The sequence below is a fragment of the Rhipicephalus microplus genome, chromosome X, assembly GCF_043290135.1.
Source record: "Rhipicephalus microplus isolate Deutch F79 chromosome X, USDA_Rmic, whole genome shotgun sequence".
Taxonomy (NCBI): Eukaryota; Metazoa; Arthropoda; class Arachnida; order Ixodida; family Ixodidae; genus Rhipicephalus; species Rhipicephalus microplus.
This window is the reverse complement of record NC_134710.1, coordinates 165109196-165131689: the sequence shown is the minus strand read 5'-3', so window position 1 is coordinate 165131689 and position 22494 is coordinate 165109196. Positions and strand designations below refer to the sequence as shown.

At 45.3% G+C, this 22494-nt stretch overlaps 1 protein-coding gene across 1 annotated transcript in view; it reads right to left on the bottom strand.

Annotated features, from left to right (window-relative positions):
• CngB (Cyclic nucleotide-gated ion channel subunit B) overlaps positions 1-22494 on the bottom strand; it is a 78055-nt gene that overhangs the window by 11744 nt on the left and 43817 nt on the right. Inside the window, exons 5-16 of the mRNA XM_075878139.1 lie at positions 21647-21774; positions 20611-20784; positions 19824-20032; positions 18854-18904; positions 16248-16334; positions 16075-16139; positions 15460-15585; positions 11750-12051; positions 6122-6219; positions 5947-6030; positions 5718-5836; positions 5020-5166 (exon numbers count right to left, since the gene is read on the bottom strand). Coding sequence (XP_075734254.1) covers positions 5020-5166; positions 5718-5836; positions 5947-6030; positions 6122-6219; positions 11750-12051; positions 15460-15585; positions 16075-16139; positions 16248-16334; positions 18854-18904; positions 19824-20032; positions 20611-20784; positions 21647-21774 — 1590 coding nt within the window. The remainder of the gene's footprint in view (positions 1-5019; positions 5167-5717; positions 5837-5946; positions 6031-6121; positions 6220-11749; positions 12052-15459; positions 15586-16074; positions 16140-16247; positions 16335-18853; positions 18905-19823; positions 20033-20610; positions 20785-21646; positions 21775-22494) is intronic.

Genomic DNA, 22494 nt, shown 5'->3' with positions numbered 1-22494 from the left:
CCGAGTGTGACTAGCCAGCCCTTTCACCCACCGATCTGTTATTACTGCGGCTATCGGGGCCACATTGCACGCGTCTGTCGGAAGCGTCAGCAGGACGAGCGTCGTGGACTCGACACCTACGGACGGGATGATGGGACAAGCTGGTACGCTTTCCAACGTCGTCCTTATGATCCGCCGCTACGCCGCTCACCGTCTCCAACTGCGACATCTGAGCCAACCAGTTCCTACCGCTCTACTAGACGCCGCTCACCCTCACCCCTCCGCCGTTCCACGTCTCCATTGCGACCTGTCTCGCAATTCACCAACCAACGCCCGGAAAACTAACCTCTGCAGCTTTTGGAGGAAAAGCTGCATCGAACGAAAAGACAGAAATTCCTCCAGTGCGTCCATATAATACGATAGCTGTTTTAATAGAAGGTGTGTACGTGGACGCTTTAATAGACACTGGTGCCTCTTTGTCTGTGATTGATCGTTCTTTGTGCTCACGTCTACGAAAAGTCACCACCCCTTATGATGGACCTACACTGCACGCTGCTCAAGGGGACGCCATTAGACCTGCCGCTATGTGCACCGCTCGTGTTTTCATCGCTGGTATTCTTCATTTTGTACAATTTGCTGTGCTGAATTCGTGTGCCCACCAAATTATATTAGGCTGGGATTTTCTGTCTACGGCGAACGCTTCCATCTGCTGTAAAGAAAATGTTGTTCATATGATGGAAACTGACTATGCCCTGTATGCGGATGACAAGCCCGTTCGCTTGCTCGCTGCTGAGGAGACCGAGCTACCACCTGGTCATCAGCGGATAGTTGCCATCACTTCTAATGTGATCGACTCTGGTGACGTGTTTGTCCAACCATCTGCACGCTGTCTCGCAAGAGGTATAGCCTTTGCTTCAGGTCTAGCGCGATTCCACAATGGCTCCGGACTTCTCTACGCTACAAACCAGACTTCTGAGAAAATTCTCATTCCTAAAGGCACCACAATGGCTTGCGTTTCTGAATCTCAACCTGTCTCTGTTGTCTCTCTCATGCCAGCGTGTTCTGACCTTCCTTCTATCGGACGTTCATCAAGCGTTTCTGTTCTTGCTGCGACTATTAGTCCAGAACTGACCTCTTCACAGACAGATGAGTTGCTTGCCTTGCTACAAAAGCATAGGAGATTGTTTGATGCCCATTCCTCATCTCTGGGACAGACGTCCATTATTAGGCATCGTATCCAGCCCGATGGCACTTCCATCGTACGCCGTTGACCATATCGCGTCTCTTCATCCGAGCGTGAAATCATTGAACAAAATGTAGCCGATATGCTGCAACGGAACATTATACGTCCCTCCGCGAGTCCTTGGTCATCCCCTGTTGTTTTAGTAAGGAAAAAAAATGGCTCCGTGCGGTTTTGCGTGGACTACAGAGCACTTAATAAGATTACCCACAAGGATGTTTACCCCATGCCGCGCATAGACGATGCTTTGGATTCACTGCAAGATGCTGAGTACTTTTCAAGCCTAGACCTGCGTTCAGGTTACTGGCAAATACCCATGCACGAGGATGACAAAGAAAAGACAGCGTTTTCAACACCAGATGGTCTGTATGAATTCAACGTCATGCCATTCGGCCTTTGCAATGCTCCAGCAACATTCGAGCGGATGATCGATACAGTTTTACGAGGCTTGAAGTGGAAGACTTGCTTGTGCTATTTAGACGATATCGTTATTTTCTCGTCAACCTTCCCTCAGCACTTGCAACGACTGGACGAAGTTCTTACGTACCTTGCAAACGCAGGCCTTCAGCTGAACACCAAGAAGTGCTGTTTTGCGAGCAAGACGATTAAAGTGTTAGGCCACATCGTAAGCAAGGACGGTATTCGTCCCGATCCTGACAAGATTTTCGCTGTCCAACACTTCCCGCGTCCTGAAAAAGCCAAAGATTTGCGCAGTTTCCTCGGCCTCGCTTCTTATTTTCGCCGATTCATTCGAGACTTCGCCTCAATAGCTTCACCATTGCACAAGTTGCTCGGATCAGGCGTCGCCTTTGTGTGGTCTCTTGAATGTGAAGCGGCGTTTGCCCAACTGAAGTGTGCACTCACATCCGAACCAGTCCTCTGCCATTTCGACGAAACCGCGCCTACGCTCCTGCATACAGACGCTAGTGGTCGAGGCATTGGTGGAATTCTTCTACAGCGAGACAAATCTTCACGTGAGAAAGTCGTCGCATACGCGAGCCGTGCACTGACCCCTGCTGAAAAGAATTATACCATCACCGAACAGGAGTGCCTAGCGGTCGTATGGTCGATACAAAAGTTTCGACCTTATCTCCACGGCCGCCACTTTACTGTGGTTACGGACCATCACGCCTTGTGCTGGCTCTCGACAATCAAGAACTTGTCCGGCCGCCTTGGTCGCTGGATTCTTCGATTACAAGAATACGACTTCACTATAACATACAAGTCGGGAAACAAGCATCAAGACGCCGACGCCCTTTCGCGTTGCCCGCTCTCTTCGGAGCCGCTTAACAAACCCGCCACTGCCGCACACGAGAAGCTTTCGGCCGTCTCTTCCCTACATGTTTCGTCATTAACAACTTTGGACCCAACTTCTCCAAGCGAGTGTGGTTTGTTCTTATCTCACCAACGTGCTGACCCTTACTGTCGCCGCATCATGGACCGTCTTGACGGGACTTGCCGGCCCCCTAACGCCCGTCTTCGCCGACAGCTGACGCAATTCAAGCTCAACAACCACGTCCTGTACCGTCATATCTACCACCCTGATGGTCAACGCTGGGTGCCCGTTCTACCTCGCTCTCTTCGGGCTCAAGTCCTCAAGACATATCACGACGACATGTCTGCTGGACACATGGGCTTCCAGAAAACGTATGACCGCATAAGATGTCACTACTACTGGCCGGGCTTGTCCACCTGTGTCGCGAAGTACGTTGCCTCATGCGCCCTTTGTCAGCTTCGCAAGCTACCTACATCAACTCGAAGTGGACAATTACAACCGCTCCCGTGTCCCCCGCAACCATTCGAGGTAGTTGGCATTGACCTGTATGGTCCGCTTCCTATAACTGTCATGGGCAATCGTTGGATAGTTACAGCTGTCGACCACCTGACCCGCTACGCCGAAACAGCTCCCGTGCCTTCTGCATCAGCTTCGGAAGTGGCCGACTTCATCCTTCGAGCAATAATCCTTCGACACGGAGCTCCTCGTGTAATCCTGAGCGACCGTGGAAGAGTATTTCTTTCAGCACTCGTCGAAGAAGTGCTCAAGGCAGCCGGCACTACACACAAAACAAGCTCCAGTTACCATCCTCAGACGAACGGCCTGACTGAGCGCTTCCATCGTACACTGTCAGACATGATTGCGATGTATATCGAACCCGACCACAGAAACTGGGACACCATTTTGCCATTTGTCACTTTTGCGTATAATACCTCTGTACAGCGCACAACCGGTTACTCGCCGTTCTACCTCGTCCATGGTCGCTTCCCCTCTTCTTTCCTCGATGTTTCGTTCTTCTCTGCGCCTGTCAAACCATGTTCATCTTCAAGTGAAGAATACGTGTCTCGTCTACTTCATTGCCGCCAGCTGGCTCGCGTCAACACTGAAGCCAAGCAACAGGATCGCAAGCTTGAATATGATGCCTCCCATCGTGCCGTGTCTTTCAGCCCTGGCGACGAAGTCCTCCTTCTTACACCCATTCGCACTCCCGGACTGTGCGAGAAGTTTCAATTACGTTTTATTGGCCCCTACACTGTCTTGGAGCAAACGTCTCCTGTGAATTATCGCGTGGCACCCGTTCTTCTTCCGACGGACCACCGCTACAGGGCAGCAGAAATAGTCCACGTATCCCGCATGAAGCCTTTCATACGGCGTTCATCTTCGCTTTAAAATGCGGCCAAGAACTGCGGTCAGGATGACCGCTTTCACGTGGGGGGGGGGGGAGTTAGTGTAGGCATTCATTAAGCACATCATCTATCTTTACACATATTCATCATCATGAGTGGTCGTTATCTTCTTCTGCTGTGGGGACTTGGCTTGTCTTAGTTCTGTGCCTTGGGCGTGGTCGCTTCATCGTGTCTTCCGGGCCTAATAAAGGTTGCCTTTACTGTTACATCACAATTTATATATATATATATATATATATATATATATGGTAAATATAAATAGCGCGAACTGACACTAGCACGTTTAAAGTCACATACAAACCAAATAAAGTGGCTGCATGGGGGGATGGCTGCCGTGGTAGCTCAGTGGTAGAGCATCGAACGCGTCATTCGAAGGTCGCAGGTTCGGTTCGTGCTCACGGCAAGTTATCTCTTCACCCACTTTTCTTTCTTCACATTTACATTACAATTCGGTCTTATAACTCCCCCTATACATTTTTGGCATTACTGTTTGTTAGATCTCAGTATTAATACTCTGCAAATGCTTAAATTGTTCATAAACTTATATATGTCAATTATACGAGTGTATACCGCGGAATTCATTGTATCCACATGCATCTTATGTCTGTTTTTGAGTTGTTTCATTGATATTGTTTAGTTGTGAATTTTGACGAGAGTGACCTCTAATTCTTAAAATGTGTTATGTAAACTTCTTATGCTATTTATGTTTGAATTTTGTGTTTACAATTTCAGGTTGCTTGAAACCAATGTATTGAATATATATATTGTTTAAGCTTGCACTGTCACGGACTGCGGAGGGACGAGGGCCTTTGTCAGGCTGTTCGCCTTTAGCCCTTTGCCCCTGCAGTGAGCTCTGTGTCTGGCTTACTGTAAATAAAATACTACTACTACTACTACTACTACTACTACTAATATTGTGTCGAAAACACGGGAAAACGAGCCATTAAGTATATACTTCTGTTTCATATATATATATATATATATATATATATATATATATATATATATATATATATATATATATATATATATATATATATATATATATATATATATATATATATATATATATATATATATATATAAGTGAAGAAACGCCCTGATTGCCTGAAACTCACTTAGCTTTGCGGCGAAGCATGGCCTCAACGTCCGGGTAGTAGTGCAGCACGTCGTTTAGGTCATCTTTGCTGAGCACGAAAAGGTTCGAGAAGCCCACCGAGAGCACATCCGCTGTGCGTCTGTTGAAACCAGGTAGCCCGAGAAGGCTGGGAACGGGAAAGAAGGCACAATTCCTGCCAAGGGCACTCGAGACCACGCAGAAAGAGCACTCACTTGCGCGTAACGTTCGACTGCGCATAATTATTTCATAAACTAGAACACGACGGGTTTGCTGCGTAGGGAAATATTACTGCTAAAATATCGAGGTTGACTGTTTTACTGAAACTCTTTTGGCACAGTAGTACTATTACTGGTGATGGTACTTCTGTGCTAAAATTGTAAAAGAACTGTCTGGTTTTTCCTAAGGTATAGGCTGCCCATTCAACCACCAGAACAGCGACCGCAACTGACCGTAGGCTATAGCGTGAAAATATAGACTGTTACATTACTCTTGCATTATTGAAGCCGGACTACAAAAAAAGAAAGATTGATGCCTATTCCACAGAATTTCACCTATTTGATGCGTCTCTCGCACTGACTTTAGGCTTTAAGCAAGAAGGCACTGTGGGATATAGCGATGCTTTCCCGACTCTTTTGTGGCGCAGCGCACACTGACACAATACCGAAGCATGCCGATTGAGCTCTGCTATTCTCGTACCTCACTTCTCCGAACACGCTGCCTTCAGTGAGCTTTGCAAGCACAACATTGTTGTTTTCTCCTCCGATGACGTGAATGACTCCTTTATTGACGATGTACATTTCCACACCGATTTCTCCCTGTTAATAATAAAAAAGAAGTAGTCGTTGAAATAAAGCTGTGCAAATAAATAAATAAAGAGGACGAGAGCATATCAGCACGAGGGGGCGGAGGGGATCCAAGGGCACACCTTTCGGCAGATGTAATCACCAGGAAGGAAGAGAACTGACTGCAATTTCAGCACTAGATCTCGCAGCATTGACCGCTCGCAATCCTGCGCAAGTTAGAAAAAAAAGAGAGACAACATATAAGGAAGTTTTCGGCTAAGGGCAACAGAAATTCTTCACTGGAACAGCCGCACAAACCTGGAAAAACTGAACCTTGGCCAGTGTGTTGTAGTGGACGCTTATGGCGATGTCGGTCTTCATTTTTCTAGGGAGCGTGGCCAAGATGGAGTTCTCGTCTGCGCTCAAAAGAGAACAGGGTGAAATGTTTTTAATTTATTGACTGCGTTTCACAACTTCAATGAGAACCCAAATTCGCAAAACCAGCGTCAAAAGTAAGACAAGAACTTGCCATGAAGAATTTAACTCTGAAAGAAGCAGTGCCTCTAACACCCGTCTTTTGTGGGCCAAGTCAGATGTCACCCTCAAAGCGTCTTTGAAACGGTTTTATTAAAATTACGCAAGCGCTCAGGCAAAAACATTACCAATATATTCGCAACGCAATATAAGTGAAACATCTAAGTGAAACAGTTTATGTGGAACAATATAAGTGAAAGCAATATAAGTGAAACAATTTATGGAGCTAAGCTTTTACTTAGCAGGTTTTTTTTTCTCTCGAACTCATTCGCCAAGCATATTGGTCTTTTGGAGGTCGTTCGTTCGCGATGGTCTACCAGCGCGTGGAGGATCACGCATGACACGCTCCCTTCTTACAAGGTTGAGCTCTACGCAATCAAGCACCGTAAAATATATGCTTGGAGATGGCATCTGACACTGACAATACCACTTTCCGATTTTATTTTGTTGCATATTTATCAAATCAAACTAGTTACGTCAATATCGTGATAAATTTGCGGCACGAAAGACGAGATTACATTAAGCTTGCGTTACATTTCAGTGCGCCCTGTAAGCTCCGAAGTTCTGCAAGGTGCACTTCTTCATTACAATTACAATTGTGGAGCCCGTGAGCACTGTTTGCCAATGTAAGTCAAGATACAGAGATGAGCTTTACATATAGCGTACTGAAAGCCTCACATTAAAAAAAGAAAAACGTGAACACGCCATATAATGATTGCTGCAGGCCCAAAAATCGGGGAATCTTAAGCTTCGCTCTTAAGAGTTGATCGCGATAGCAATCTCTTGTCCCTGCAGTGCATACTGAGTTCAAAATGGTTTGTGTCAGTGAAACTTTCGCATATGGCCGCATTCTGTGTAGGAGGTAGCATGCTTTAAACCACGAACAATTGTGCGCGTGATTTTTTTTTCGAACTTGCTATGCACCCACTACGTGGCCTTAACAGAAAAAGTGCAGTAACGTGTGTGACTATTGTAGTGGGTGGTGCGCTTTAAACTATGATGTCATGGTAATCGCATGTTTTGACGCCCGATAACAATGTACGCTTGGACCACGCATTATTACTGCGATATTACATGTTGCATTGTGAAGCATGTATACAGGACGACTGTCTTTGTAAAGCATTCAATTTACTTTACCTGCACTTCCGAGCAGAGAAAGTTATTTTCACCATATTTCCAAGCAGACGCGTGCCGATTTAGTAGAACACTTGCTTGCCACGCGCACATCTCGGGTTCGATCCTCACTGAGAGCCATAATTCTTACAGCGAAGGCTGTATATGACTAGGAGAAACGAAAAACTGCCCGGGCTGCAGTGGTGTCACGAGCAATGTCCATTGGCTGTCATATCAGTTACGTCATTCTCAGCGTCGTACCAAAACACGCGCGCCGTTGGCTGCGTTGTGAGTGACGTCGTCTGTCTTGTCGCAGTCATGGCGCCGAGCGCGCGCGCATCAGGTTCTCCCGAAACCTTCCTCATGGGTATGCCACGGACAACTCAAGGAGAGTGCTGACAGTTATAGCCCGCATTTGCCGTGCCGATGGTGCAGTCCTGGCACAAAAACAGGCCCAGGAGGCCGAGTGCCGGCAGCAACTATACGTACCGATGATCCGGCAACTTTCCAAGCTACGCTAAATCGTGAATGGGAATGCAAGCGGTGGTGGCTGATGGATTCGGCGAACCACGCCGCCGAGTTAGCTCGCGATGTCAAACGCTTGCAACAACGCCGCGCCAAACAATGAATGCGTGGTTCTTGAAAAAAGTAAAAAGGCCCCTAATTCTTTTCTGTCTATAGGCGGCACGCGGAACAAGTGGCGTTGCCGCCAAGGAGGTTTAAATATATCTTGCTGGAGTGGAGGCCGCCTATACATACCAATAGTGCGCAGTGAAGCCGTGGCGGCCATCTTGCCATAGGTAAGTTACGGTAGCTAAAGCGCGCTCACCGCTTCTTTCCACCGTGGTTTTTAACGTTTATGGAGGGTATTAACTGGTAAACTTTTAAGATTAAGAAGTCAAATGGAAACAAGAATACAGTCGACCTTATTCTGTTTCTCTAAGCGTTTTCCTTGCAAGCATGCACACCGACGAAGGGTATGTAACGCTGGTTTTTAAACAGAAGCCTACTCGTGAGAGCTGAGCTCATATTCTCGGCATTTATTTTCTCATTTATTTTCTTCTTCGTGTGACGGAATCTTATGCATAAGTAGATTTCGGCCACTTTTTTGCGTAGAATACAAAAAGTAGGTGTCCCATGCTTCACATGAGCAAAAGGTTATGCTCATCGAAAAAAAAATGATGTATGTATGAGAAAAAGCTGCAGTGAGCCTTTCCCCCCTCCCCCCCCAAACACACTCTCAGAAAATAGGCTTTTGATTCTTAATCTCTTTTATTTTAGCTTGAGGATAAAGCCTTACTCTTTTAGTGCACTACAATTTATCTGGGGTAGAATCTTCTTCCGGAGCTGTTTTAGCTCCCCTTTGGAAACACGAACCATTATTTTTTTTTGTGAGAGCTGCCATGTAGTCGATGCAACTTTCCCATCTTTAAGTTGAATACAAAGAACGGCGCGGGTAGCCCGCGGTTATGATCCCCCTCTTTGCAGATTGTTGCACGACAAACATTGCATAGTTCGAACACTGGTTTTAGATGCGGAGCATCTAATACTCGAGGCTTGTAGTGCGGCGCCGTCCGCAAGCTTCCTCCGCCTTCTTCCACCATCTGTGCATCCCTTCCTCCTCTACACACCACGCGCGCTTCACTCCTCCACCATCTGTGCACCCTTCCTCCTCTACACACCGCGTGCGCTTCTCCTCTTCACGAACATTCGCTAGCTGTATAATGTAGCGCGCATGCGCCGTCACGCTTCGAGAACATCGGCAGCTGACGCGCGCGCATGCGCCGTCGCGCTTCGAGAACATCGGCAGCTGACGCGCGCGCATGCGCCGTTGCGCTTCTCCCCCTTCTCGAACATTCGACAGCTGACAGTGCATGCGCCGTCGCGCTGTATATATACTCAAGGTCGGCGCTCGCTCGCTCAGTTGCCGCTCGTCGGTTGGTTTGTACGGCGCGTCGACGTCCAAGGTCGCGGTGAAATGAATTCCAACGAATCCACAAACACAATGATCGACGTCCCTTCGACCAGCGCCGCCCTTTCGCATACGTGCGTACGTGTTCACTCATTTAACACCCCCTCCTACAACCACGTTAACCAATTTAGCCATCGACCCAAGTAAGTCGCAATTTAACACCCCATTTCACAACCACGTTAACCAATTTAGCCATCGACCCAAGTAAGTCGCACTTTAACACCCCGTTATATGCTCCGCATCCTCCTCAGTGTTCCCCCGAGGGAAGCTGCGGGCAATTTTTTTGCTCGCTGCACTTCACATAACAAAATAAAAGGCACAATTGTAAGAAAAAGACAGGTCTCCATGTGTTGCCCAAATAATGTTAACTACCCTCGTGGTAGCGAGTTAAGTTTCTAATTAACGCAACTAAGAAGCAGGGGCCAGGGATTGGCACATGGGGCCCGTCCCCCACCTCTCCCCCATCCCTCTGTTTTCCCGAATTTTTTTCTTCGCCGTAGCATAGAGAGCGAAAAATGGTGATTTAAAGGAGGTGCCCCTCCCGAAAATAAAATCCCCCCCCCCCAAAAAAAAAAGAAATTTTTGGCTACGCAAAGTTTCTCACCGGACTAGTTGGTGAAAATGCACAATAGCTTGCAGTCCACTCACTTCTTCCGTGTCGTGCACTGTGAGCTATTCTGGCTACGCCACTGCCAGTAATCAAAAACGAAATGACGGAGACGCCTATTTAATTTCAGCGAATAGTCACCGGTGTGTTATTTTCCTACTCGCTTAGCAGTGGTATCAACAAGCACAAGGATGTGTACAATGGACATTGCAGGTGTTTTAAAAACGTATCTAGCCCAGTCGGTGAACTTAAGGGTTCCAGTCCAGTCCAGTTGTAACCATTCGACAAGTGTGTCTAACATATGTGATCACTGTATTTTTGGTACCCGTCATCCCATTATATAATTAAACAAATGTTCAACAGCACACCACGAAGTGCTTCGAACATTTTGGTCCTTAAGAAACCCGTTAGAAAAAAAAAAGAATGACCGTGAGATATGTGAATACAGCTTGAGAGCTATCGACATATGCATGTGTTCCGGCATACAGTTTTCATCAAGCTCGAAATATGATACTCACAACTGAAACATTACCCCAGAAAACCTTCTCGCTTGGCCTATATGTAAATTTAAGAAAGGCACGATGTATCCATTACAACGACCGGACGCTCTACAACACCGGCGAACATCTGGAACATCTGTGCGGCCGCAGCCGCTTGAGTTGCGGAAGGCGCGCCTTCTGCCTATGGCAAGACAACGACTGCGCCAACGGCGATGCCGACACCGGAATTTTTGCGAAACGAGCTCTTTATTGCTGTCGTGTTAAAACCAAGATATTATTATGAGAGACGCCGTAGTGGAGGGCTCTGGAACTAATCGGAAATGCGGCCGCCACGGCCAGGATTCGATCCCATGAGCTCCGGATTAGTAGTCGAGAACCATACCTACGAGACCGTTGTGGCGGGTACGTGAACAAAATAATTTCTCCGGTTCGGAAGAACACGCGCACTAGGCTGCATTACAAAAAAACAAAAAAAAAACTCTGGGCCGTAAAAGTAGAATCTCACATCGCGATATTCCCCCCACCTCCATCTACTGCTGCCAAACTGTACAACTGCTGTGTCGGTACGCCATTTCACCTATGATATTCTACATACACCCACTCCCGTACTCCCACTGCACGCTTAGGGGCGAAGCACCTGATGGCGTCACCCATTCTTCCCGTTATCGTTTTTAACCACCGGTGGCACATACCCGAGAGAGCGGTACTTAAAATGTCCGCTGGATGGCGGTACTTGTATACGATGAATACACGATAAAAATATGTGAGATGGCGGTACTTGGAGTGTTCACTAGATGGACGGACCAACGGACGCACGGTCGAACAGACAGACAGAGGGGTGGACGCATGGACGGATGGATGGATGGACGGACAGACAGACAGACAGACAGACAGACAGAGCCGCACATACAGCCGTACGCACATACAGCCGCACATACAGACGTACGGACGGGTGGATGGACAGACAGAAGAACGAACGGATAGACGGAAGAGCAGATGGACGGACAGATGGACGCACCGATGGTCACACGGATGGACGGACACAAGGACGGACGCATGGATGGACGAAAGCAAGAACGAATGGACGGACGGAAGCACGGACGGACTGACGAACGCTTCGTCTCACCGATCATCATTCACTCCGTGGATATGGTGAGATTTTTTCCTCCTCGCAAAAAGGTGGGTAGCCTATATTTCTCAGATAGGCGACTCTTTCTCACCTAGGGTCTTCTTCTGTGCCCAGGTGTGGTTTAGCCAAAGGCGAACACGTCTCTGTAGGTCGTCGGGCAGGCCAAGGCGGCGAAGGTGGCGCACGCAGGCGTCGACCGCCTGTCGACACTGGGTGCGGCCCTGCGTGGCTGTAGCCACAATGTCGCGTACCTGGCCGATCAGGAAGGCGAACAGGAAGACGCCCAGCAACCACGAGAGCGTCATGTACGCGTACTCAAGCTCGTTGCTAGGCTTCGCGTTCTTCCCGATCGACGTGGCCGTCTTGAAGGCGAAGTAAAAGCAGCGCACGTACCTGCGACAGGAACACGCACAGGGTCGGAACATTGCCACTCACGGCGGCTATGCACATCACAAACTTTCCACTTGACTTTGTCATGAGATTCACTACCGGTACGAACAATGACAGCACAAATCTAATCCGAAGGGATTCAACGTGATGTAGAGTTTGAAATTCTTTGTTTATAAAGTATCCATACGTGCAGTAACTAGTCGCTGCTTATTTAACATGCCGTGGCATAACTATTTGATAAAGTGCATGTTTTCGTTTTTTACAATAGGGGCTGGTGTTATTCGTAATATACTATTGTTTCCCTGATTTACAGCTAAGTAGTAGTAATGTCTTTTTAGTCTTTCGACTTCGACGTTATGTGTATTTAGGCATTACATACGACCATTCGTTAACCCCCCCCCCCCCCCCCGCGCAATAACAAGCACAACCATTCCCATTTTATTGAATGGTTAACTGCTAGAGAAATGCCTTTTCCTTAAAGGTCTTGCGTCAGCTGGTTTTCATCTCACGACTGAAACTCAAATGTCTTCACAAGATCTAATCATACCATCCTCTACTGCGTTCCCTTTTCTTTTGCGCTGCCAATTTTATTGTTTTCATAGATCGCCAGTTATCTGCTCCACGCATGGCGGCGAAATGCAAGAATAGTTGTGTGTGAGTTATGATAGGCGATCAAAAGCTCCAAGTGGCCAACTTTTTTATAGAGTACTCGAGCTCCTATGTTGGACCAGATATATTTTCCATCAGAAAAACCACTGGAGAAAGAGGCTAGAGATATGAACTAAACAACAAAGTGGAGAAGTAGGCAAGGCACATATATATATATATATATATATATATATATATATATATATATATATATATATATATATATATATATATATATATATATATATATATATATGCACGCTGAAGAGAAGCACACGTTAGCGTCCAACAGCGAGAGCTGCAAAAAACTATTCCGATAAAGCGCTAAAAAGAACGCTCTTATGATTGAAATTCAGCTTATGGGGGTTAATATAAGCAATTGACTAATTTTGCCTTCTGAAATCAGAATGAAATTGCACAATATGGAGTTTCATCGAAATAACTGCTACAGAGGCTGTTCACGCTTCGTGATTAAAGCACTTGTCTTGCGCTCAGTGCCCTCTCATTACACCACAAGTCTCTCAGGAAGCCCATATACGGCAAATATGTTACACCACAGTCTCAAGCCAGCCGCTACCTGAACATGACGCGCTCATTGCACACGTGTTGAGGCGTGCTCGGCATGATTTTAAAATGCCCGTCTAGCAGAAATACAATTCTGGCGTGTTACGTGGCGGGTGCAATTAACTCCAATGTGACTGCAAGCAATTCATGGCGGTGTTTTTGTCGACGATGCCGAGGATTGCATGCGATGCGACTACTATGACCATATATTCCCAGCGCCCACAACAGAACTGCTGATTTCGGTAAGCAAATTTTTGTTTTGCAGCCATTGTGCGTTTTTCCTTTTGTGTGCCCAGACAAATGTTGCCTCCCGTATACAAGATTTGGGTAATCTAGTCATTATTATGTATATTTTACGACGTTATTTTGTTAAAATTAGTGCTCAATTGCAATCGAGAAACTTATCATGCCACACATATTACTTGCTTTGCCTGCACGTGTCAGCTTAGCATCTTTTCGCAACGTTGTTAGGTAAGGAATGTTACGTACCATGTTCTGGCTGATGTGGTGATTGGCGGTGTAGTGTTTGCGCTAAAAGCGTAGTCCGTTCCAGCGCTTATCCAAGCCTCACTCAGGCACACGCGAATGAAAAGGCGGCTCTGCGTTCTCCCGGTGGTGTGGCCCCTCGCGCTCTCCTCGACCACCTTGTTCTCGTCATGTTATCGCGAGCGCAGTCAGAGAACAATGCTTAAATGTGTGGATAAGCATCAACCATATTCAAATACCATTAAAGACGCACTGATTTGTGCTCTAGTGTCAAATGGCGTGCGAAAAATAGACTTGGACGAATGCGGAATGTCTAGGAAATGGCTGAATTTAGTATATAACACTCTTTTTTTTATCTTTGATGATCCTAATTACAGCCTGCTCTACTGAGAAAAACGAAATTGCTGCACCGCATGTATACATGCACAAGGACCAAAATTGGGTACATGGAGGCAGCAAGGAAGAAATAATTCACCTGAAGAAACTGAACAGGGAGCGTTCCGTCGCCATATGCTTTCTCATATACTATCATATACCCGTCTGCTTTTTCGCAAACCCTGGATATGGTTTAACAACTTTTAAGACCTCAAGAACATAACCCACGTGGGCTTATTTTAAACCTATTGAAGTGTTTGCTTTTGAAGAAAAAAGTTTGATCACTACATATGCAATTGCTTGGTCAAACTTTATTGACAAAGATTATGTGAGCAGATGTTTGGAAATTCTCATATAAATATTTTTCCCCACAAAGCTTTTCAGTTGCGTATAGCTGAATCACTCTACATTTTTTTTGCATTTTGAATAAATTGCTTCATGTTTTTATTTCTCTCACTAATTTGTTTAGTTTGCTTTGCATCCGGACGAATGTCAGAGCCTATGCTCCTGAATGAACTGTTAAGATTTGTGTATGCCGAACAGTTTCACACATTTTCACAACAATTACCATGCGCACGCAGACTTTATAAACATTTATTGATTTAAAAGTTTGTTTACCACTAATCTAAAAAGCATGGTAAGCCGATACACTTGTCTTTCTTTCAGGACACTTCCGTTTTCCAGGTGAATGAAAGGATTGATTGATATGTAGGGTTTAACGTCCGAAAACCACCATATGATTATAAGAGACGCCGTAGTGGAGGGCTCCGGAAATTTCGACCACCTGGGATTCTTTAACGTGCACACAAATCTGAGCACACGGGCCTAGAACATATCCGCCTCCATCGAAAATGCAGCCACCGCAGCCGGGATTCGAGTCCGCGACCTGTGGGACAGCAGCTGAGTGCCTTAGCCACTAGACCAGCTATACGTGACCTAAATAATCAATCAATCAATCAATCAATCAATAAGTCAATCAATCAATCAATCAATTTAACCGATGTTAGCGTTTCGTGATTATGGCGCCTGTTTCATGCTCATAAACCACTCATAAACATTGCTGGTCGCGCCACCGGCGCAAATAATGCTGAAACAGCCACCAAACATTCAGAATATAGCCGGCGTTACACATCGGGGGTCGTATTTTGCAACAGTTCATTTCATTTTCCGTCCTTGTCGTTTTTCATCATCATCTCACCACATTATCGCCGGGCTCGGCCACTATATATAGGCTCGACGGATGATAAGTGACAAGTAAAGAAAGAATGTAAACAATATGAATTTTATGAATATTTTACATTACCTTGCACTAAGGCAAGGTGCATAAAGTTCACTCACGCGGTCTTGTTTCCGCCTTGAAAAACGAATTGATTGGAGCCGATGCCTTCATATTTGGAGATGGCATAGTAGGCGCATGTGTTGAGGTGGATCAGGTACATCATGTAAAGAAGAGTTCGCAACACCCTGAAATGATTTCAGAAAGCCTGTTACTCAATGAAAAACTTTTGTCATTAAAACAGCTCTTTTTTTTGGTTAAGATCTTGCTAACCCTATTTCAGCGGTTGTGCATGAGAAAAATATCGACGGTACTGCGGAGTTGGCCGATATTAAGATAAACGTAACAAATTATTTTTTAGATATTGCTCCCTCACTCAAATATCTATGCAATAATCGCACATGACAACATCGAAAGTTTGTGCATGTGGCAAGACCTAAAGTCACTCAATTTGTTCCGAAACTTTTTCCGGCCAAAAATATTTAAAACAAGTAGACAATCCAAACTTAAAGTGTGAAATTTAATACTATATAACTTAGCATTTTCTGTTATTGCTGACTAAAAATTACTAAGCAGTTTCACACCACCAGGATTGAGAACAAAAGTGACACGTCTGAAACAATGCCGGCACATCGCGTTATTGTGAGTATACTTTTGTGAATAAATTGAAAACTTGCCTAATGACATAAGGCGACTTGGCGAGAGCGTCGATGCGGTCGAAAAATTCCCAGAATGTCTGTATCTGCGTGAAAAAAAAAAGTGACATCTTGGTACGATCAGACTTTGCAAAATCGCCACACTACAGGTGAGCGGCGTTTTTAGCGCCTATGTAATGCTCACGGGTACTCGCCTTGAGCATACGAGGCAACCTGAGCAGCGGGTTGACACCGTAAAGGTAGTAAAGGATGTCTAAGGGTAGCAGGGCAGCTACGTCCATCTGCAAGAAGTTGCGTCGACAGAATATACTGGTGGTCCCAACTTGTTAGGCGAATGATCGAAAAAAAAAGGAGGGGGGGGGGCTACACAAAAGTTAGTCCGCAAGATGCACCTCTTTGTTTCACTTTTGTTTTACATATGCGCAAACTCTAATAGGTGCTTTGATAACTGTGCGAAATATTCGGCATATCCCACGTACCTTGGTAATCGGCATTATGCGAAGCATGCGGAGAGAAGGTGAATGTTTCTTTTTTTTATTATTGAGCGAGAGATTATGAGGTGGCGCTAAACGTATGTACACATCAACGCACACACACACGTTAAAAGCCACGTATGATATATATTAGAAGTTGTTTACAGTTGCGTAACGATGAAAACAACAACATAGATATTAGCAGCCCCTGGTGTTGCTAATATCTATATTATCTGATAATATAATATAACATAATATCTATTCATATAAGCTTACCGTTTCTGAGAAGCGGTAAGCTTATATGAAGCGCTGGTGTTTGCGCTGGTGCGCGCGAACGTGGTAGCCCTCGACACTGCTACACAAATCAACTTCAGCGGATTGTGCCTAACTACAATGTACATTAACCCGACTTAACGGCTGTACCGGAGGAGTACATATGTAATGCTTATAAAAGCGGATAGTCAGTACTGCAACCACAACTGACGTTACACTAACATTCGGGTATATTTACAAAGCATTTCCGAGACGGGGCGTGCCTCTGTGGTAGAATACTTCATTGCCACGCACAATGCTAGGGTTCGATTTCTGCTGGGACACTGACATTTATTGTTTGCATTCATCCAGTCAACGCTGCCTATGGCAGGTTTTCCTTTACGCCCAAGCGTTAAATTACCCATGTGTGTTCTCACCTTTCCTGGGTAGAAATGAAGCGTCAATCACCTGTGGCACATACCCGCATACCAGTGGCACATACCTGCTCGCGCGTATGTGCTACTATCTGGCGGAAAGTGTTTGACAACATACGCGATGGGATTGTGACATTATTCATGTCATGACCAGTGAGTTGTTTTCGACAAACCATCTCACCCCCCCCCCTCCCCATACTAATTTTCTTGTACCCCAAGTTAAGGAGGTGATCATGAGAGCACCCAAACGCTGGCGGCTAGCTAGCTAGCTAGCTAGCTAGATAGATAGATAGATAGATAGATAGATAGATAGATAGATAGATAGATAGATAGATAGATAGATAGATAGATAGATAGATAGATAGATAGATAGATAGATAGATAGATAGATAGATGTAAAAAGTGCTTGCAGTACGCAAAAAATGTTTTGCATTTAACATTGAATGATTGGTTTGCTATGCCACTAATTAGCGAGTTAGACACACAGCACAAAAGTGACAATATGCGTGAATAATATAAACGCAAAACGAACCCATGAAAGAAACCATTTCTTTTCTCATTACTACTAGGTTGAATGCCGTAGTATTGTCGATCGACAGAGGACGGCTAAAAAAAACTATTTAAAGGGGCCCTGCAACACTTTTCGAGTATGGTCAGAAAACGCTGCCGATCTGTAGTAGCGCCCAAAAACTTGCGAGCCAACTGTTATAGCGCTGCACAAGGCCTGGAATTCACAATACATTATCAAAGTCAGCTAAAAATTGCTTTTTCTCCCCTCGACAAACGACGGCAGACGCTCAAAAATCACACGTAGATTGCCCATCTGTCAGCCATTGGCTGATTTGAACATGGCGCGCTTGGTTGCTACAGAGATTGCCGTGAAAAGCCGTCACTTGTCCACGCGCGCGCGTGCGATCGCACTGAAAAGGCCGTGTATACGAAGAAAAAAAAATAAAAAAAGTGCTTAAGGTCACGAGGCGCGCATGACGTTGTTTTTTTTTTTCTCCTCCCATCCCTCCCTACTTAGCTTCCAGCGCTTTTGTCGGAACAAGAGAAGAGAGAAATCGATTGCAGCGTGTGACACATCGTTGCAACTCCGCTCGTAAAAGACGGATTCCTAAAATTTTTGCGGCGTTCAACTTGTGAAGCAGTACGCTTTTAGAGTGAATTAATTCCATGGTTACTAAAGAAGTGTTTCAGGGCCCCTTTAAATGAAGTAATGAAAAAAGAATAGAAAATTGGGCGAGTTGGTGTATATTCATATTAAAAGAAAAGCGGCGCACAAAAAGCGCTGTGCAGCGCTGTGTGTGGTTCTCTTCTTTGTCTCTGTCTTTTTGTACGCCGCTTTTCCTTTAAAATGACAAAAGACTGTTTCCACATTGTATGTTGAAACCAAGTTATTAAGTAACAATGAAACACGACGTGATGAAAAAATATATGGTTAATTCAAAGTGCACAGAGAGTGCGTCACATATGGACATGCAGCATTGAAGAAAGAAAGCATGCACACCACAAGTGGAAATGATGAGTCACATTGCTTGTACATTCAGCTCAACGGTAAACATTTCACTGCCGGCCAAGGAGATAGAAAAGTCTTAGGGGAGAGTACATATTATAGAACACTAAAATTTACGCCTTTACCTTAAATATAGGTTTGCGGAAGTAGTTCCGTCGGGTCTGTTTGGGATCTTCCTGCAAGAAAGAACAACAGGCGCATAAAGTGAATATCTGTGAGAGGTGTGATTGTCGCATGCAAAATACTTATCGATATACAAAACAATTACTTCGTTGGTTTTCCCCAAAGGATGAAATTGTCGTCTCGAAAACAGGGGCAAAAAAAAAAAAAAACTCACACGCGCCGCTATGAAAGAAAGCTTCGCCGTTGAAAGAGAAGCTGTGAATACGCACCATGCGGTAGGGTTAACTTTCGTTACCCGTTTCATTGTCTGATTGCGTTCTTTAGACCGCACCTGTGTACATATTCTCTTAGACGCATGCGCTATTTAACAAAACAGCAGTGAATATTGACAAATAAAGCTTCACTTAGCGAAAATTGTGACACTGGCTCCGTGTTGAGGATTTTGACTAAATTGATTTCCCAAAGTTTTTCTTGCTCACGATGAGGTGACACACATGTACAAACCACGGCTCAGAAAAAGAAGATAAATATAAATAGATAAGTGCTCGATTTCACTCGTGGGGAAAACACGGGCCTGCATGAATGGAACAACACTCACACACAAAATAATAATAATAATAATAATAATAATAATAATAATAATAATAATAATAATAATAATAATAATAATAATAATAATAATAATAATAATAATAATAGTAATAATAACTCACTCCTATGAGGTATTGGTACACTACATGTAGTGCGGATGGGCGTTAGCTCCTTTCTTTTCCTTTTCTTCTTTGCGAGTCACGGTGACGTCGAGAAATTTTCAAACCCCCGAAACCCTTCCCGCTTTTAACTCGAATTCAAGAATGTTGCCAGCCTCCCAACCTCTTGCCGTATAAGGACTGAAGTTGGGCGCGACATTGCGGACATCAGTAGAAAGGCAAACTATTCAGGTCAGGCAGCGAGACTTATTACTGGGCTTACCACCCACATGCCGGCAGAGTGGAACTTGATGCGCGACTTGAATAGTAATATGTCAAACAGGTACACCAGGTCGGAAAGGTAGTCACAGGCAAAGAAGCCGGCCTCGTCGACGTGCGATCCTTCCAGGAACACGGCGCGCAAGAAGATGGCCCAGCAGTTGTACAGGAAGCACACGCTCACTGCCAGTTGCCATGACACGTACAGCTTGCCTGCAACGCGAGGTTCACGGTTTTCTTCGGCCACCACTAGCTTTGACGAAACGCGTGCCTTTAAGCGCGGGTGTGATGGAATACGTTGCTCATTAAGAACTGTCACATTACGTATTCTTTATCGACGTTAGATTTCTCGTACTGGAGAATACGAATGCAGCTGAAGGTTACGTAAGAAATCATACAAAAACAAGCATTATAGCCCCGAGAAATGACTCTTCGTGAGCGGACGAGCGCAAAGATTGACAAAGTTTCCATAGATTCACATGCATACAGCGTCCCGTACTTCACAACGTCGACTGTTCTGTGAGAGGCGAGTACTCAACCAACCAGGTAATGAAAACTTTCGCTTCTCTGGCGCAGCTTCAAAGAGCCACGATGGCGAATCAACGAAAAAGTTTACAAAAGGCTGCTATATACTGCTCGAGTCAGACACTTGTTTTTGCAGAAAAGCTCTACAAAAATGCAAGAAATGTTTGTTGCGAATGTTACGAACGCATAGATTTCATCGCAAACAAGTTTCACTAATTCAAGACAGCGTCCCAAGATTGGGTCAGAAGCGTATTTAGCGTACTCACTTTGAGGGTCGATGGTTCTTGGAAAAGTAAAGGCCCTCCTGTGGAAGGAGCAGCAGCCTATCTTGATGATGCGTTCCGAATCAGCCTGACTATCGCCCGGCACGTCTTCAGCGAGTGCGAACGAATCCAACCGCAGCCGGCTCTCGTAGTCCTCCCGTTTCTCCGGCGGTGGGGCTGCGCGGCAAAGGTTAGCATTTCTTTAGGCGGCTACAGGAACGAGCGCACTTGCGAGTTGTGACTAAGCGAATGGCGCTGGCACATATCTCAACCTAAGGCAGCGTGGTACAGGAGCGCAGATGGTATATAGATGGTACATCATTAGTTAGAATGACACAGATAACGTTTTGGCTTATAGAGACGCTGTATCGCAATCGAATGCCTACGATGTGCCACTACGGGCGAGGTGACACGATAAGCCGAAGGCATCAAAATTGGTTACTCTATCTGCAGCTCTCCACGGAAGAATTGTTACAAAGTCGAAGCTGCGCGACTCGCTAAAAATGAAATTTCCTGCGTGTGATACGCGATGAGACACGCGATGAATTTTCACGCGATATTTCATGGAGGAGTGTTAAAAAAAACTGTGCTATCCTGCGTGTTACAAAAGGTAATATAGGTTGTCACAATATGTATCTTATTTTATGCTGCAAACAGCAGCTTGGCCTCATCAAGTCTTCCAAATCGTACATTCTTAAATACGCATAAGGAAACGAGGGTAGCGGGCCAAAATAATTTGAAAAAAAAAAGAACTTGTAGAAAAAAAAAAAAGACGCGTGTATACTACTAAATTTGGATATATGGTCACTGAAGAAAGAAAACAGAAAATGCGATCCCGAAAGTGCGCATCACTTATAGTTCTCTCCCGGTAAACTACGACGGGTTTACACTACACTCACTGAAATATTATAGTAAGCAGTGTTCGCCAGGGAGGTTGCACCCTTCAATTATGGCACTCAGTGATTGAGCCACGTCTATTTACTGTTCGCCACCGTTCGCGCACAGTACCAATAAAAACAACAGTGCATGGAAAGCTCACTTGGGCTGGGTGTCGGAGGCTCCGCGATGCGCTCCTTCACTCGTTGCGATCGATGAGAAAAGGCTCGCACCAGAGTCTGTATCCTCTCCGAGACGAACTCCGAGGCCGTCGTGTTTTCGGAGTCTGAGCTGTGAAGAGTCAAGAGCGTATAGGTGAAATAAATGACCCTGAACAATGACTGCTTTTACGGCCAAGCTTTTGGTGTTGCGTTTAAATGTGCTGTTAATGCGTTGTTAAAGGGTAATACATGAAAGCGTTTGCAAAAACTGCGTGCCCTGCATGCAAGCGCTCGCACGATGGCTATTCCGTGGTCTAGATTGGCTTAAGCAATAGCGGTAAAAAAAAAAAAACGCGTTCTCTTGACACTTACGACGATTACTCACTAGATTTCCATGACTTCTTTTTTATCTGCAGGATGTAAACGGTAACACATCAGGTGCTGTAAAAATGTAAATTAGAAGGTCGTCGAGAAGATTGGATAATCCGTACAACTCCAGAATACGCGGCCAGCAGACAGAATGGCACTCTCACGTAGAAAAAAAGCGAACATCATAGCGCGTGAAGAACGTTAGTTCTTAGATAGATGGATATGTGTGGTTTAACGTCCGAAAACCACCATATGATTATGAGAGACGCCACAGTGGAGGGCTCCGGAAATTTGGACCACCTGGGGCTCTTTAACGTGCACCAAATTAACGTGAGTTCTTGCAACCGTTACGTATCGGATTAAAGGGTGCCATTAAGTTTTCGGTGCACGCCCGATAAGTTGCTCTACAATTGGCACATGAGAAGTTCAAATGCTAGGGGCCATGCTTGCACACAGGTGTGGCTCCACCAAACAGGGTACT